The sequence below is a fragment of the Populus nigra genome, chromosome 8 (genome assembly GCF_951802175.1).
Source record: "Populus nigra chromosome 8, ddPopNigr1.1, whole genome shotgun sequence".
Classification (NCBI taxonomy): domain Eukaryota; kingdom Viridiplantae; phylum Streptophyta; class Magnoliopsida; order Malpighiales; family Salicaceae; genus Populus; species Populus nigra.
Genome location: NC_084859.1, coordinates 18,981,992 through 18,998,065, shown reverse-complemented (window position 1 = coordinate 18,998,065; position 16,074 = coordinate 18,981,992). Strand labels below are relative to the sequence as shown.

Sequence of the window (16,074 nt, the reverse complement as noted above, 5' to 3'; positions counted from 1 at the left end):
AAAACAAAAACTTTATTCAATGGAGATTAGGTACAGAGATGCTTATTGACAGGCAGGCATAAGCTATTTGTGGGCTAAAGCCAGCGAGGTTTTTTTTTTTAACCCCCTGGAGAGAATCTGAAACACAACAAAACAATGAATGAATAAATAGTAATTGCAATCGGTCAATGCTAACATATGTGAGTTTTGTGGCCAAGGGTCTGCACCAAATTCTCAAAATCTACAATAAAAAAGGTTACTTTTCTTTTACCTTTCTTGTCTCTCTTTCCCACATATTGTCAATGGACTGGATATTGTTTGGATTCTGTCGTGACCTTTCTTTCATTTGTACTTTTGTTTTGCTTACAATGTAATGGTAAAGCAAAGTTTTGAGTTTTGAGTTTTGAGTTTTGAGCTTTGTGTTTTTGTTTTGCGAACAATGTAATGGCGAAGCAAAGTTTTGAGCTTTGCAGCAAGCAAGTTCTAATCTTCGAAAGCAATTGATTTACTTCATACATGCAAAAAAAAAATAATTGCTGCAGAAAACAATTAGCATTGACATCCAGTTCTCCATTTCAAAACCCATGATTGGATAGGTCAAACTAGGGGATTGGAATCTTGAAACATTCTTCTCTGGCTCTTTATTTTCTTATGTCATGGTTTGATTTCTATGCCTGAGTTTCTTTGGTTATCATATAGACTGGGGATATGAACATCGTTACTCTGGTTATATGTGCACTTAATATGCTCCAATTGTCTGTTTATTTATGTTGTGGAACTTCATTTCCTTTTGAACTCAGATTTGACATAACCTACAACGTTTAAGATCCGAATTCCAAAATATGTCTTGTTAATTATTACTTAGATATCCATAATTGTAGTCACCAGGTTGATATATTTTTATCTCTCATCAACACGGAAATCTGGTTGTGAAGCGTATGCTAAGTGGATTACCATTTATTGTAGCAGGAATGGCAGGTTGTCAGCATTGATTTTTAGTGACCGAACCATTTAATACAACTTGGAATTACTGCATCAGATTGAGAAAGTATGGATTCCTCTCCTCGTTCTTCATTCACTGGAAAAATAAAACGGACACCATGGTGGATGAAAAGCCTCACTGGGTGGTCTTATGTAATTTATGAGATGTTATTCCAAAAGATGCAAGCAAGGCATCTGAAAAATCCATTGCCTTTACCTCCGCTCCATGATGTTACATGTATTATAACTGGATCCACGAGCGGCATTGGACTTGAAACTGCCAGGCAATTGGCTGTGTCTGGGGCACATGTTGTTATGGCTGTACGAAACCAATCTGCAGCCTTTGATTTGATCATGAAGTGGCAGGATGAACGACAGGGAACAAGCCTGCTCAGTGTTGAGGTGATGGAGCTGAATCTTCTCTCCCTCACTTCTGTTGTGAGATTTGCTAGGGCGTGGAACTCGCGCTCAAAACCTTTGCAAGTTCTTATCAATAATGCTGGGATCTTTTCTATGGGAGAGCCGCAGAAGTTCTCAAAAGATGGGTACGAAACACACCAGCAAGTAAATTTTTTGGCTCCTGCATTGCTTTCTATACTGCTTTTGCCATCTCTCGTTAAGGGCTCTCCCAGCCGAATTATTAACGTGAACTCCATTATGCATTATATGGGCTCTGTCGACACAGATGACATGAATTTTATTTTGGGGAAAGAGGAATTCAATAGTACAAAGGCATATTCAAGTAGCAAGCTTGCACAGGTCATGTTCAACAGTGTCTTACAGAAACGCCTGCCTCCTGAAGCTGGCATTAGTGTGTTATGTGTATCCCCTGGAACTGTTCACACAAATGTAACAAGGGACCTTCCAAAATTGGTGCAAGTTGCTTATAATTTTATACCATTGTTTCTGTTTAGTGCCCAAGAAGGTTCAAGAAGTGCACTTTATGCAGCTACTGCTCCTGAAATTCCTGAATACTGTAAGGCACTGAAGGCTGATGAATGGCCCACTTGTGCTTATATCTCACATGATTGTCGTCCCACACGTGCTGCCAACGAAGCACATAACACAAGAGCTGCTAATGAAGTATGGGAAAAGACATTGGATATGATTGGCCTTCCTCTTGATGCTGTAGAGAAGTTGCTCCAAGGGGAAGAAGTCATGTGCAAGTACAAGGATAGCTGAAGTAAGTTTCTACTCCACTTTTTGCCTGAATTGATTTGACAGAATCCTGCCTTCAATTTGTCGAGGATATCTTAGCCATGCAGAACTAGCATGTTTTTCCCTGATGTGTGCTGGATCTTGTGGAATCACATGCATTTCCTTTGATGATTTTTGTTTCATTCATAAATGTCACTCGAAATATAGGAACAGAAAGATTTCAAGCATAGTTATCAATCCAGCCCAAACATTGGCAGGTCAACCTGAGTCTATCCCAAAATGATATCGTTTTAGTTTTTTACAAAATAAAATTATGTTGTTTAGGACAAAACTTTTAAAAACCCTTCGGAGTTGACATAGCAGGCAGGTTAATCGGGTTTTACTAGGTCACCTTTCAAAACTGTTTGAAAGAAAACTTGGCCTGGGTCAGGCTTTGAATTGACAAGTTACAGGTCCACCGGAACAAACCGGATTTAATAACTATGGATGCAAAGGCACAAATATAAACAGTCTTGCTAAGCAGGTGTAATTTCTACATTTGCATCTGAATATTTTGCCATTGATGCAGTCTCCATTGATTCTGGAATTTCTTTGGAGCCTTTAAAAAAAAAAACTGTTAGGAACTTAGATAATATTGCAGGAAAAGTCATATTATTTTGGTTAACTCTTCAGTTGTTTATACCATGATTGTACCGTGAGGTCTCTGGTCTATAAGATTTGTATTTTGACTTTTTAACTGGTTGAAGCGAACCAGAGCTTGTCTATTTAATCAGCTATTGACTTACATAAACCAAGTTAATGTTTCAGCTAGGCAAAAGCAAAAAAGTCGCTGTGTCTTTGCCCTCTGGTTTTTTAAGGTCCAAACTGACGTTAATGTGATTTGTTTTCTCTGAAATATCATACTTATTAAAAACAAAATAAAATTAGACTTCGTTATATGAATGAAATACTTTTAGAAGATACAAGAAATAGATCACATATTTGAAAGTTCAATTCCAGTAAAGGAATAACGTAGATTTTTGTATACAATTGAAATAGTGTTGAACCTATAGCAAATCTTTTTCGGCCAATCTCTGGGGAGAAATTTGCTTTCGGACTGACTTTCTAATCTCCTTGGTTTTTGCACCGATTTTCTTGACGCTGAACTCATTTCCTTCTCTCTCGAACCAGTCTCTGGTGCAACGAGAGGAAACATCTTCCCAAATTTTATAAATGGGGCACAAGCATTTAATGTGATAGAAAATTCAAAGTCCTTTGTTTATTCATATTTGATAAACGTGGTTCTGCCTGGTCATTTGACTAGGAAAATCTGAAACCTAGAGTGTGATCTTAGTAGGGTATTACTGAGATGATTGACTTGATTATATTTTTAGTAATTTTGTTGATCCGATCAAATTTAATTGATACAATTCAAAAACCCTTTCCTGAATCAGATCAGGATTGACAGCTACAGTTCTGTTATTCTCTCAAATTGCATTGCATCCTATTGCTTGTAGCCAAATTATGGCAGATGTTTCCTGTCGGTCCACCAAATACTGGTTTTAAAGAGGTCGGAATAAGCAGATGAGCTGAATATTTATCCCACTGTTTATGCCATGCTATTGAGAGCCGCAAGCGTCCTCTATCCTCGAGTAAAAATGAAGAAAAGTAATCCCTTTGCTCAGCAATAATGACAAAAACACAATGAATATATCAGTGAATACTGTCATCATATTATTGGTTGGTAATCTTGCCCCACTAGATGCTTTAATTAAGTTCTTTAAACTAGTGGCAGCCTCTTACACGATTCTTGATCCCATGTATTTCGTTTACGTCATTACCTAGGACGCTGTTTTATTTGTTGATTAACTTTCCAATCAACTTAATCCACAGGAATGAACTTTATTTTATATGTCTTTGAGCAGATATGTCTTCTGCTTTGTCTTGTGATTGGTTCCTGAATGAACTGGCATGGTTTCAAACGTTATTGTCTCTCCACGCGCAACTTGATCACTAGGTGGTGTATCTCATCAAGAGGTTAACCCATCCCCCATCATTCCACACGCTTTTTCACGACAAAGACATTGTCATACTTCATTTTATTGGACTCCTCAATCAACCATTTCCATGATGCAATGCAATCCTACTAACGTGGCACGCTATTATTCTGATGTTCATCTGGAAAAGAAAAGGATAAGGGATCGGTGCCTGTTGATGGAAAACTCTTGCACTCAACACCACTTTCGAAGTCTCTGGCGTGTGGACCAAAATCTTTTCTTGTTTCTTTCTTCTGTAAATCCTGGGCTGGCCAACATTTGTTGCCCACCTTATCTTAAATCCTGGACTGTCATTTCTGGGGAGTAAATGACAGTTGAATATTCAATCTCTTTTTATCACGTAGTGTATAATGATAAGGTTTGTCAAGATAGAAAACTCTAATCTCATGAATTCTAAATATGAATAGTGATAATCTCCTGATCTACTATAAGAAAATAATCTTAGATACTTGTATTTATACTAAATCTAAATTCTTATAAAAAAAATTATTAATTGAAAAGTTTATATAAGCAATAAATCTCATCTACCATTAGAATTATTAAACTAAACAAATCCTAAAAAAGCTTAACAATTAAACAAATAATTATATAGAAAATCACGCAATCTTGTGACGATGCAACCTTCGCAAATAAATGGTGCATCTTGTCCTGCTCAAAATGGAAATCATTTCCCCTTCTTGGATTTGCCGTTTAGCATATAGCTCGATTCCATACCGTATAATACTTTGTGTATACTTGGAAGTATCTTTCCTCTGATTTGATGTCCTTATATTGCCATCCCTGCATCTATACCGACATTCAATTGCTTAGACTAGAAGGTTCACTAAGGAGACGAATCAATATAATATGGTCGACATCACTTCCATGCTTCCAGCCTCTTATTGGCCATAAATTTTCTCTGTAGATGTAGATTCCCTAATCTTTCACTGTCTCCGGCTCTCCCTCTGGACCCATGAGCCATGTCCTCCAATGGTCACTTCACAATCTTATTTCTATCCACTCATTAGATGCCTCATTGGCTTCCCCACGAAACCATTTTTCCCACCAAATTCCTCTCATTTTACTCCCATCCTGTAATCACCCAATGTTTTCGGTCATGATGCCAATCTTTTCCCCACAAATCTTATTTATCCTAATTAATCCTATGGCCAAAGCAGCAAGATGATTGAATATGGTCTCATTGAATTATTATCAGGGAAGATCTTCTTGCTCCTTTTAATTCCTGTAACCATCTTCATTATCTCTTCTCTCTTTTTTCTTGAATTACTCTAGTATAATAGAGGGAAGAAAAATTTCACCTTTGCATATACCTGTTAGAGTCTTATATGATGGAAACAGAGCAAGTGGCAGATGAAGATTGCCATGTCAATAATGGTGCAAGAAAGATTCTCTTGGGAAAGTACGAGATGGGGAGGTTGTTAGGACAAGGAACGTTTGCTAAGGTCTACAGAGGGAAGAATCTTGTGACACAAGAAAATGTTGCAATCAAAGTGTTGCACAAGGATCAGGTCAAGAGGACAGGATTAATGGAGCAAATCAAGAGAGAAATCTCAATTATGCATCTTGTGAAACATCCAAATATAGTGGAGTTGAAAGAAGTGATGGCTACCAAATCAAAGGTGTTCTTTGTAATGGAGTTTGTGAAAGGTGGTGAGTTATTTGCCAAAATCAAGAAGGGAGGGCTGGAGGAAGATCTTGCAAGAAAATATTTCCAACAGTTGATTTGTGCAGTTGATTATTGTCATAGTCGTGGCGTTTCTCATCGTGATTTAAAGCCCGAAAACTTGCTTTTGGATGACAAAGAAGACTTGAAAGTGTCCGATTTCGGGTTTTCTGCTTTGCCTGAGCAGAAATGGAACGATGGTTTGCTGCACACACGGTGTGGCACCCCTGCATATGTGGCTCCAGAGGTTCTAAGAAAGAAGGGTTATGATGGTGCTAAAGCTGATACCTGGTCTTGTGGAGTTATTCTATTCGTGCTGCTTTCAGGGCACTTGCCATTTCGCAATGAGAACGCCATGAAGATGTATGTGAAGATTTTAAAGGCTGAATATGAGTTCCCACCGTGGATTTCAAGGGATGCCAAGAGGTTGATTTCCAATCTTCTTGTTGTGGACCCTGAGAAGAGAATTACAATCCCTGAGATCAGGGCAAATGGTTGGTTCCAAAAAGGTCTTGCTCAATCTACTGTATCTCCTAATGATTTAGAAGATACTGAAAACGGATTTAGAAGTGAAGATCAAGAGGATTTTCCGGGAAAAACCGGATCAAAGCATTCGCCGCCTTTTTATAATGCTTTTGAACTCATATCTTCAATGTCATCAGGATTTGATTTATCAAGTTTGTTTGAGACCAAGAGAAGAAAGGGTTCAGTGTTCACTTCAAAATGTCCAGCATCAATGATCCTATCAACGTTGAAGTCCGTGGCAAAGAAGTTGAACTTTAGAGTGGCAGTGAGTGATACAGAATTTAAGGTGAAATTGCTAGGAAAAGAGGAGGGACGGAAGGGGAAACTGGCGGTGACAGCAGAGGTGTTTGAGTTGGCTGCCGAGCTTGTGGTGGTCGAGTTATCCAAGTGCTCCGGTGACACTTTTGAGTACACCAAATTCTGTGAAGAAGATGTCAGGCCTGCCCTAAAAGATATAGTTTGGAGTTGGCAAGGTGATAATATTGATTCTCATGAAGGCCAAGTAGGGACAAGTAATTAGGATGGTTAATGCTCGTTAATTGACAAAAGACCTCAAGATTAGAACTCTTAACGGTCGCAAGTTTTACATATTTGCTTGTTTTAGGCTTTATAATTGTGTGTTGTGTAATGTTATTAATTCGAATATACAGGCATGTAATTTGTCTACACAAGAGATTAGTAGAGAGGATTGGTGATTTTCCCAGGTCAGTTTGCTTCTAAATTTCCTTCTCACCGGATACTTTGCCCCGGTGCATATTAGATAAAAAAAAAATTATAATCTGATAATCTCTTAAAAATTAAATTAAAAAATATATTAAATTTTAATTCTTAATAAATTTAACATTGAATAATAAAATTTAAAAAAATCATCAACCTTATTTTTTTGGTGGGACGAGAATGATATGTGGTTTATTGTTTCAAACATTAAGGAACATTGAAGAGAGGATCACAGGTGATTTTGTTCTTGACAACATTTGGTCTGGCAAACAGACGAAAGAAGGAGTGCCTGTTTCAGGAAATTTGTACTTTTTCTTGGCCATAATAATCTTCTTATCCCCCTCCATTTTGTGGTTATAATTGTACCCCTTTGCAACGATTCATGACATGTCGTTTTGTTAAGAGCGACAATCCCAATGACCCTTTAAACTGAAACCTTTTAAAAAAATTAATAATTATTAAACCCCTCTTGATATAGTTTAAGTCAATAACTTAAAGTTTCATTTAATTTGAGTTTATTTTGAATTGATTTTTTATATTGATCAATCACATATAAATAACCTAATAGATTGAAATATGGTTTAAGATTTAATAGACTTGATTTAACACTCTTCCAAGTTAAATCAAGTTAAGATTAAGAAATTAAGAAATGTATATTTTAGATTAAAAAATTTGATAGAAACTATGAAAACGAGTGTTAAACTAGATGAGACCCTCGGGCAAACATGACAACTATGCAAAATAGGTAAGAATTACCTCCAGCTATGGGGTCTTTTCCTATCACAACAAGGTCTGAATGCGGAATTTAGGTTTTTGTTAATCTACTAAAGTTTTGCTTGTTTAATTGGGATAAAAAAACAAAATGACAGTCTTTCTTGGATATTTGGAGGGTTTTTAGGGTTTGTTTAACAATACAGTAAAAATTGTTTTTTAAAATGTTTTTATTTTAAATATATTAAAATAATATTTTTTTTATTTTTTAAAATTTATTTTTAATATCAACACATCAAAATAATTTTAAACTATAAAATAACAATTTTAAACTAATTTTTTTTATGAAATATTAAAAACATGATTAAACCATAATGCCAAATAAAACATGAGTAATACAGGCGTTTATTAGATTTTTAGACCTTAATTAATTAAAATGAGAGCTAGTCAAGTTTCAAATTCAAGGGAAGCCAGCAGAGATGATGTTGATGCCATAACTTGTGTATGGTGAGTTCGTGACATTAAGAAAAAAAGAAAAAAAAAAGAATAAATTAAGCTTCAAGATTTATTATATATCTATTGCATTCTAAATGTATGATTGACCAATGACATTAAAAAAAAAAAAAACCTCATCCTTAACATTTCTAATCTCAATTACATCTCATAATAATTAATTTTATCGATTTCATCCCAAAGCTACTCGATGTTAGGCAACTTTCTCATTGAACAACCAAAATACATTAAAAAATACCCCAAGGTTCTTGCATACAAATCAATATTTCTTAATTTTTGATAAATTTGGAATGATATTGATAAGATTGATAATTTGTGAAAATAAAGATCACACCATACATTAAGAACAATGATGAGAAAACAAACAAATGGGCTATATAGTTCTAGAGAAATTCTACATTGCTCAAGCTATAATTAGAAAGATAGACATAAAAAGGAGGATAAAGAAAATAAAAACCTTCATTCGGCATTAGAATAACCAAGCATAGTCATTATTACATAATTGATCCATCAAATACAGGCATATGAAGTTCTATTAGAATCACGAACACATAATCATTCAGAATCGGAGAAAGGCAGAGATATACCATTGATCCGTCAAACACAGACTTTCTTCAGCTGAAAATTGTCCAACATGGAAAAGATGGCTGGAGAGTTTGTTTGAAACAAGACAGCACTTTGTAATGGATCTGTGTCACGCTAATCCTTTTGGAAATAAGACAGGACTGTAAACACAGTTTGCACCAGGGTGAATAGAAGCAACGCAACAGCAGCTAAAAACGAAAGCAGTGCCCATGGACTGTTGAAATAATCATGCTTTAGTTTCGCCATCCATATATTGCGCTTCCGATTGCAATGCTCCTTCGCACCGTCGAATACTTTATTATAATAAAAGTGATGACGTCGGGAGTGTATGACATTTTTGCCTAGGTTATTGAACAAGATGCAGACCTTTCCATCATCGCCCAACCCATTTTCAATAATTTCCGAGTGTCGAAGTATCTGCACATCTTCTTGATTGTTGATTAAACAATCCATCAGTGTTATATAATCAGTGACGTACAGATGTTTGCGCCGAGAGCACTGTTCATAGGTAACAAGATTTCGGAATAGCGACTCTGTTCTGTCATCAATTTTCAAACATGGGATTTCTATCGTGCCATTTTCCAAGAAGTCAACATCAAACAATAACCTTGTTGATCCCTCTCGCTTTTTGAATTTAATGCCAGCTTCTTGCAGCTCTTTGGCATTGCGTATGAAATACCAATCGTTGTCCTTTGGTGATTCCGTCGAATCAGGCGGCTGATACCCAGCATGATATAACATGTCCAGAAGATGATTGCATCCATTGTCAAGAATTCTATGGTTTCCTAAGCCTCGAAATATCTGCTTGCAAAATTTTAAGGCCATACCAAAGAAGTCTTTTTCGTTCTGCCCAGACGTCTTAGTAAACAACTTCTGAAGAACAAAGAATGGAAGTTGATTCTCAAGTAACATCGTATCAGTTTCTACGCATGAGAGGATCCAAGGCACTTCGAAAACAGGGTCATCTTCACCGCTGACTCCTGGAATATTGTTATACTTGCGAATAAGCTCAACAATGAAGCAACCATCAAGAAGCAACATTTCAACAAATTCATCCTGGCCTAGACTTACGGACTGATCATAAAATTTACGAGCTTCTGCTTCCACCCCAATCATGGCCGTAACATATTCACTCACGCTCCTTTCCCCTCTGCGTTGAAGAAGCTTTTGTAGATAACGTTTTTTATGTTCTTCCATCATCTTCAATTTATCTTTTCCACGATGATAAGGGCCGATGGAGAGGATTTCCGGCTCAAATGCCCTTTCGTTTACATGGCGGAGGCGACTAGGAACCTTGCAAATACTGCATGTTGAGTGAATAGAAGGCAAATCTCCAAGCTTGTTGTCGATTTGAACGATTAAAGGGTCCCGACGACTCATCTCTTTTTACTGAAATTAATGGATACAAAAATGTTTCAAAAAAAGTCCCGACGATTCATCCAAAACTTTATTTTGAATGTAATTAAAAATGTGCGTGTTACTGATGTCTTTTCTATGGACAAGAAACATATTGATTATAAATTTAAAATTTGAGGTATATAAAAGTTTTATTTATTTTTGTGTTTCAAAAGTATTTTTTTAAAAAAATAATTTAATTTTTTTTTGTTTTAAATTAATACTTTTTAGGTATTCTTATATTATTTTGATGTATTGATGTTAAAAATAATTTTTTAAAAATAAAAAGTTTATTTTAATATATTTCATAGCGAAAAACACTTTATAAAACAACCGTTATTACACTTCCAAACACCCCCATAGTAAATTTTATTTTTAAATATCAGATGATAATAATTTTGATTGACTCAAATCAACTCATCAAGTATGTGACTCAGATTATAGACGCGACTATGTTTAATAACATTATTTTTAAAAAATAATTTTTATTTAATTATATAATAATTAAAATAAATACCGTAAAAAAAGCAACCGTAAAAGAAATTTAAAAAAATAATGATGGGATGTAAAACAAAACGATTAATAATGACTCCTATACTCATATTAAAAAAAAAGAAAAAAATGATTGATATTTAATAAAATAATATCTAAAATCCATTTTTATTTAATTTATTAATCTAATATTTTAAATTAATTAATTTTTTAAAAAATAAATTTAAATAAAAACAAGAAAAAAAAAAAAAAAAAAGAGAGCTAAGAGCACAAGCTTGGGTTGCCCAGCACGCCTAACCCTGTAAAAAGGGCCGAGGCACATGACCTTCCTAGCCATGCCCACATGCTTGGCTTTAATCAGAAAACTCAGCAGCACTTGAGCTTAGAAGCCTAGACTCGTGCTTGGAAACCTGTACCTCTTTTTTCTCTTCAGTGTTCACTTCTATGTTTTTTTTTCTAAGTGGATGATAGGTCATTTGTAGTGGCAAGTGACTTATTGCCATCTAAGTGCTGCCTGGAATTCGGTCATCATTATGGTGGTTGGACAATCAAGAGAAGAGGGTTTATGGCTTAAAAATATATTTTTAATATATTTTTATCTAAAAATATCTACTAAACATTATAAAAATATTAATAAATCACTTATCAACCTCAAAATTACTCAAGAAATAAAAATTAACCGAATTAAAAAATCTACTCGGAACCAATCCATATTTTCAGACAAGTTTATAGATAAAAAAAACCCTACCATTGAACTCCTTTCTCATCAATGGCTTTCTTAAAATAGAAACTAAAAAATAAAATTAAAAAAATAAAGTTTTGAAATGAAATGAAACTCCAAAAATATAAAGGGACTATAATAGAAGAAAAATGAAAATATAGGGATAAAAAAGAACTTTTTTTGTGCTAATTTAAGATTAGCCATCAAAATTTTCTGAGTTTTACTTTTGATACTATATCTTTTAATTGTGTTTTTCTATAACAAATTAGTTTCTAATTTTATAAAAAAAAAGGATCCAATTAAAAAGAACAAAAAAAAAGAAGAAAACCATACAAATCCACAATGCACTCAGTATTATTTTTTCCCCAAATCTTTTAGTGTTTCTACTAATTTCCAAGCTTGGAAGTAGCATTTATATTCTTTTGGGTATCCATTAATGAACAAATATCACTATATATATGTGATTTTTTTTCTTTAGGGGTATGATCGTTAAGTATAAAACTATAAGGCGTGGGTTTTTTATGTGCAAGATTTCAATACTCATTTTCTCATATATTATTGTAAATGGACAATGCAAATTTTTTTGTTTTTTAAAATTTGTTCTCAAACTTTTTTTCTTGGTCATTTAGTCTTAATTGAAGACCAATTGATTTTGATTTCTTATAAAATGGTAAGATTGAAAGAAGAGGGAACAAAACAAAAAATACACTAAACATGGGTGGCGTGCCATAAGTTTCACAAAAGATATACTTTGGTTCTCAAACTTCAAAAATAACACAGATTATAAAATTCTAATTCCTTTTTGGTACCAAAGTTAATTTGTATTATTTTTTAGAGTTCGATTAAGATAGGAGAGAGAGAGAGAGAGAGAGAGAGAGAGAGAGAGAGAGAGAGAGAGAGAGAGAGAGAGAGAGAGAGGTCAATAGATTTCAGCGGTAAAGAGAAAAACATGTTATTAACACTGATTTAGACCACCAAAACGAATAATCATTTGATGAGAGTGATTAATATTAGTGTTTTTTTTACCTTTAAAGTTCGTGAAAAAATAAATCTGAGCTTGAGTTGATTTTTGGTTTCGGGTTGATTTTGGTTTTTGGAGTGCTTTAGTTTTTATTTTTTTAGGACATTGATAAATTTAACACGGTTCCTAAGATTTTAATAGGTGTTTTTGGTAAAAAAATAAAAATAAATGGGTTGAAAAATTAGTTTTTGGATCAAAAACACTTAAGCCCTAATTTTTCAGCTACTACAGTGACCAAATTTTAGGCAAAAATAGATGACGCGTCTTTTGTTTTTTATCAAAACAAATTAGGGCAGATGACATGTCGTTTGCACCAAGGGCAACAAAAAAACAAGGACCTAGACATGCAAGCCTGCTAAGGAAGGCCTACATGTGGGCTCTAACAAAATGGTCAGACAGACTATTATTTTTTTTCTTCTAGTTTGTTTTTTATTGATACCTTTTTTCAATATGTCTTTTTTAAAAAATAATTTTAAAATTTATGTTTCAATTAATATTAGTCATTTGTGATTTTTTTTATTTGCTTATTTAACCTTTTTTGGATAGAGATTTTTTTTAAAAAATATTTTGTGTGTATTTAATTCTTGAAGAGATCCTGATTCATCAATTTTTTTTTAATATTTTGTATAGATGGATTTTATTTTTGAAAATAATTTTTTTATTTTCAGATAATATTTCTAATATGTGTAGCTTTGCATATTTTTATTTTTATTTTTATTTTTATTTTGTTCAATAAATTTAATATATTTTTCTATTTTTATTATCATTTGATTGAATAAAAAAATATAAACAAAATTAATTTAGCAAATATAATTGGGTAAATGTCACTTTTTATGAGATTAAATATATATCTTGATGTAGACTTGTCTCTCGATTTTTCAAATTTTATTTTAGGTATTGTAAATGACTTTTGATTTATTTATCAAGACACATTGTTTTTAATTTATTTGATTACATGTAGCATCATATTTTTGATTTGCACTTAAAGATTCTAAACTACAAAAATACACTGAAAAAACCTACATATATATATTTTTTTTATAAAAAATAAAAATATCTTACCTGCAGCGAAGAACAGCTCACATAACTAGTTACTTATAGAAGAAATGAAAAGGGGAAAAAAATGAAAAGGGCAGCTACACCCTCCAGTTCCCTTTGGTTGCGTCACTACTTTTAACAAGGATAATGGTCTATTCTCAAGGACGACGTTTAGCAAGAAGAAGAAGAAGAAGAAAATAGGGTCTTGAATTCGGACAACATCAACAATATAGAAGAAAAGCATCAATAGATTCATTTTTTGACAAATAAAAAGAATTAAAAAGCTAATGTCTCTTTGAACATTGAGTTACGCCATTGAGAGAACTTGTATTTACCTTAGGAGTTGTGATATTAGTTTTTTTCGTGTAATTTGCTAGTAGCATTGTCACCTTGTTACACCCATCTTAATAACTTCAATGGCACATGTTTACTGATGAAAGATGTTGGGTTTTGTTGAGAGAAGCATATGTATATAATTTCCATAGGAATAATTATCTCTCCCTTCAAGATCCTATCGAATCGTAAAAACAATAATCTACAGCACTACTTGTGATCAGTTGAATCATGCATGGTGAAGGATTTCTGAGTACTTACAAGGTTTGACACTGAGGCACAGAAAAAAACAAACCAGGTTATATATCAAATACCTGCATGTTACAACAATGGTCAATCGACTGATCGAGAATCAAATGATACTGCTTAAAATAATACCTATGATCGATCACTTACTTGTTTGAAGCTCAAACCTTGCTCTGCAATGGATCTTCTCTAGAGCTGATATATATATATATAGATGCTTTTTATAACTATCATGAATTAGAATGATATGTATTGATCAGAAATAGAACTAGTCGCCCTACTGTGCCAAGAGGACGAAGACTTCATAAGTTGAAGAGTCTTCGTCTTTGATCTCTGCATGCTGGGACAGCTGGTTCCATGGAAGTGTCCACATCAGTTTTCGGCTGTGATATCGATGTTTTTTTTTTGGTACTATCAATCCTTGCCAAAAATTTTAACAAAAATTAGAAAAACATGTATGGTGTGTCTGGTCTCGCACCGATGATGGGACCACCACATTTAATTGACAAGGGGCAGCAGCTTGCCTCTTTAAAAACACATATTATTAACAATGTAGCAACTGGACAGATTTAGCAAAAGAAAAAAAGATAAAACAGGGAAAAAGAGAAGAAGAAAGGCAGCAGAACAGTTTTTCATTAATCATTGAATCGGGCTGAGATTTTAACAATCATTTTTAAACATGTTAATTTTTATTCTAGACGGTTAGATCAAATATTAATGATGTAAAAACTTGTTATTTTGTCAGAAATATTCAGAACTATCAATATTGTAAGTTTTTCTCGAATACTTCTTTATTTAATCTTGTTATATTTCAAGAATAAATTGTTCTTAATGATATATATATATTGTACCCTTAGTTAAATTTAAAAAAAAATACTTGTGAATCTAAAATCGTTTTGAAAAATCTCAATCTTTTCATGATTTTTGTACAGTAACTCACTTTATTGCCTTTTAAGAGGCTTTTTTATATTTTATATTTTTTTGTCACAGTGCAATGATTCTATTATTCTTTGAATCAAATTTTCAAAAGCTTGCCTACATGGGTTTATCTGTCATTTTACATTAGTTTTTTTATAATAATTTTTTTATTTTTGATCCTAGAGGCAATGTAGTATTTTCATAAATAAAAAAAATAAAAAAAGTTGTTGTGTGTGCTTTGTAAGTGTCAGTCACTCTGTCATCTTCGAGCAGCGTGTACAGCTGATGTCGATGGTGAAAATCATTCTCCTGTTGTTCCATTCGATCCATCTCGGCCTTCTCTTTCTCCTCACACAACGCATATGATGAACAGATCTCTAGTAAAGCATTGTCGATCTTTTTTTTCCATTCTTTTCTCTTTCCTCCTAGCAATTTGTGTTTGGCCTTTTAAATTTGCAAATCAGCCCTTCAAGTTATTTTTCTTTTGATTTTATTATTTTTTTTATTCGCTTTTGTTTTATTTTAATTAACTTCTCAAATTTGAATTTGTTTTTAACTTCATTCTCCTTTAATTTTTTAGTTTGTCAGATTTGGTTCCCCTTTTTTATTTCTTTTTTTATTTAAATAGTTGTTGAATTTGTTTTCTTTTTCAATTTCACCCTCCATCTTTTTGTTCTTTCATTTTATCTTCATTCATTTTATTGCTTTAGTGAGTTTCTTAAATTAGAGATTTTATTTTTTTCATTTGATCATTCAGGATTAAATTGGTTGAGAATCGAACTGTTTAACTGAACCCAAGTTTGCAATTTCACGATTATAAATTAAAATATTAATCAAGGTTTAAAGAGTTTTCCTAAGTCAATTATCGTGGATTGAACACAATTAATTTACCAATTTTTTCCTACAAAAACTTCAAACTCCTCTGTAAGATTAGTGTCTGGGGGACGCGGACTATGATCCTTACTGGAAACTGGAAAGTTGTTTTGGAATAAGCTGGTTCTGCTCTCCTCTCATCTGATTATTGTTAAACGGTTCCAGCGAT

At 33.4% G+C, this 16,074-nt stretch overlaps 3 protein-coding genes across 6 annotated transcripts; 2 read left to right on the top strand and 1 right to left on the bottom strand.

Moving 5' to 3' along the window:
• The first annotated feature begins 11 nt into the window (after positions 1–11).
• LOC133702181 (dehydrogenase/reductase SDR family member FEY-like) lies at positions 12–4,536 on the top strand. 3 transcript variants are annotated; one of them, XM_062126438.1, is made up of 3 exons: positions 12–234; positions 949–2,143; positions 4,023–4,536. In XM_062126438.1, exon 2 carries the CDS (start codon positions 1,030–1,032, stop codon positions 2,140–2,142), a length of 1,113 nt encoding a protein of 370 aa, XP_061982422.1. In that variant the 5' UTR covers positions 12–234; positions 949–1,029; the 3' UTR covers position 2,143; positions 4,023–4,536. The 3 variants fall into 3 exon arrangements, with proteins under 3 accessions (XP_061982422.1, XP_061982423.1, XP_061982421.1); XM_062126439.1 differs by lacking the exon at positions 4,023–4,536 and adding an exon at positions 3,552–4,021; XM_062126437.1 differs by lacking the exon at positions 4,023–4,536 and having other exon boundaries at positions 949–2,380.
• Positions 4,537–4,916: 380 nt separating this feature from the next.
• On the top strand, positions 4,917–7,050 carry LOC133702178 (CBL-interacting serine/threonine-protein kinase 5-like). Its single transcript, XM_062126434.1, has one exon. It carries the CDS (start codon positions 5,480–5,482, stop codon positions 6,860–6,862), a length of 1,383 nt encoding a protein of 460 aa, XP_061982418.1. The 5' UTR covers positions 4,917–5,479; the 3' UTR covers positions 6,863–7,050.
• Positions 7,051–8,724: 1,674 nt separating this feature from the next.
• Positions 8,725–14,371, bottom strand: LOC133702179 (UPF0481 protein At3g47200-like). 2 transcript variants are annotated; one of them, XM_062126435.1, is made up of 3 exons: positions 14,265–14,371; positions 14,130–14,182; positions 8,725–10,257 (listed from the first exon to the last, which is right to left on the bottom strand). In XM_062126435.1, exon 3 carries the CDS (start codon positions 10,246–10,248, stop codon positions 8,983–8,985), a length of 1,266 nt encoding a protein of 421 aa, XP_061982419.1. In that variant the 5' UTR covers positions 10,249–10,257; positions 14,130–14,182; positions 14,265–14,371; the 3' UTR covers positions 8,725–8,982. The 2 variants fall into 2 exon arrangements, with proteins under 2 accessions (XP_061982419.1, XP_061982420.1); XM_062126436.1 differs by lacking the exons at positions 14,130–14,182; positions 14,265–14,371 and adding an exon at positions 13,871–14,073.
• Positions 14,372–16,074: the final 1,703 nt, after the last annotated feature.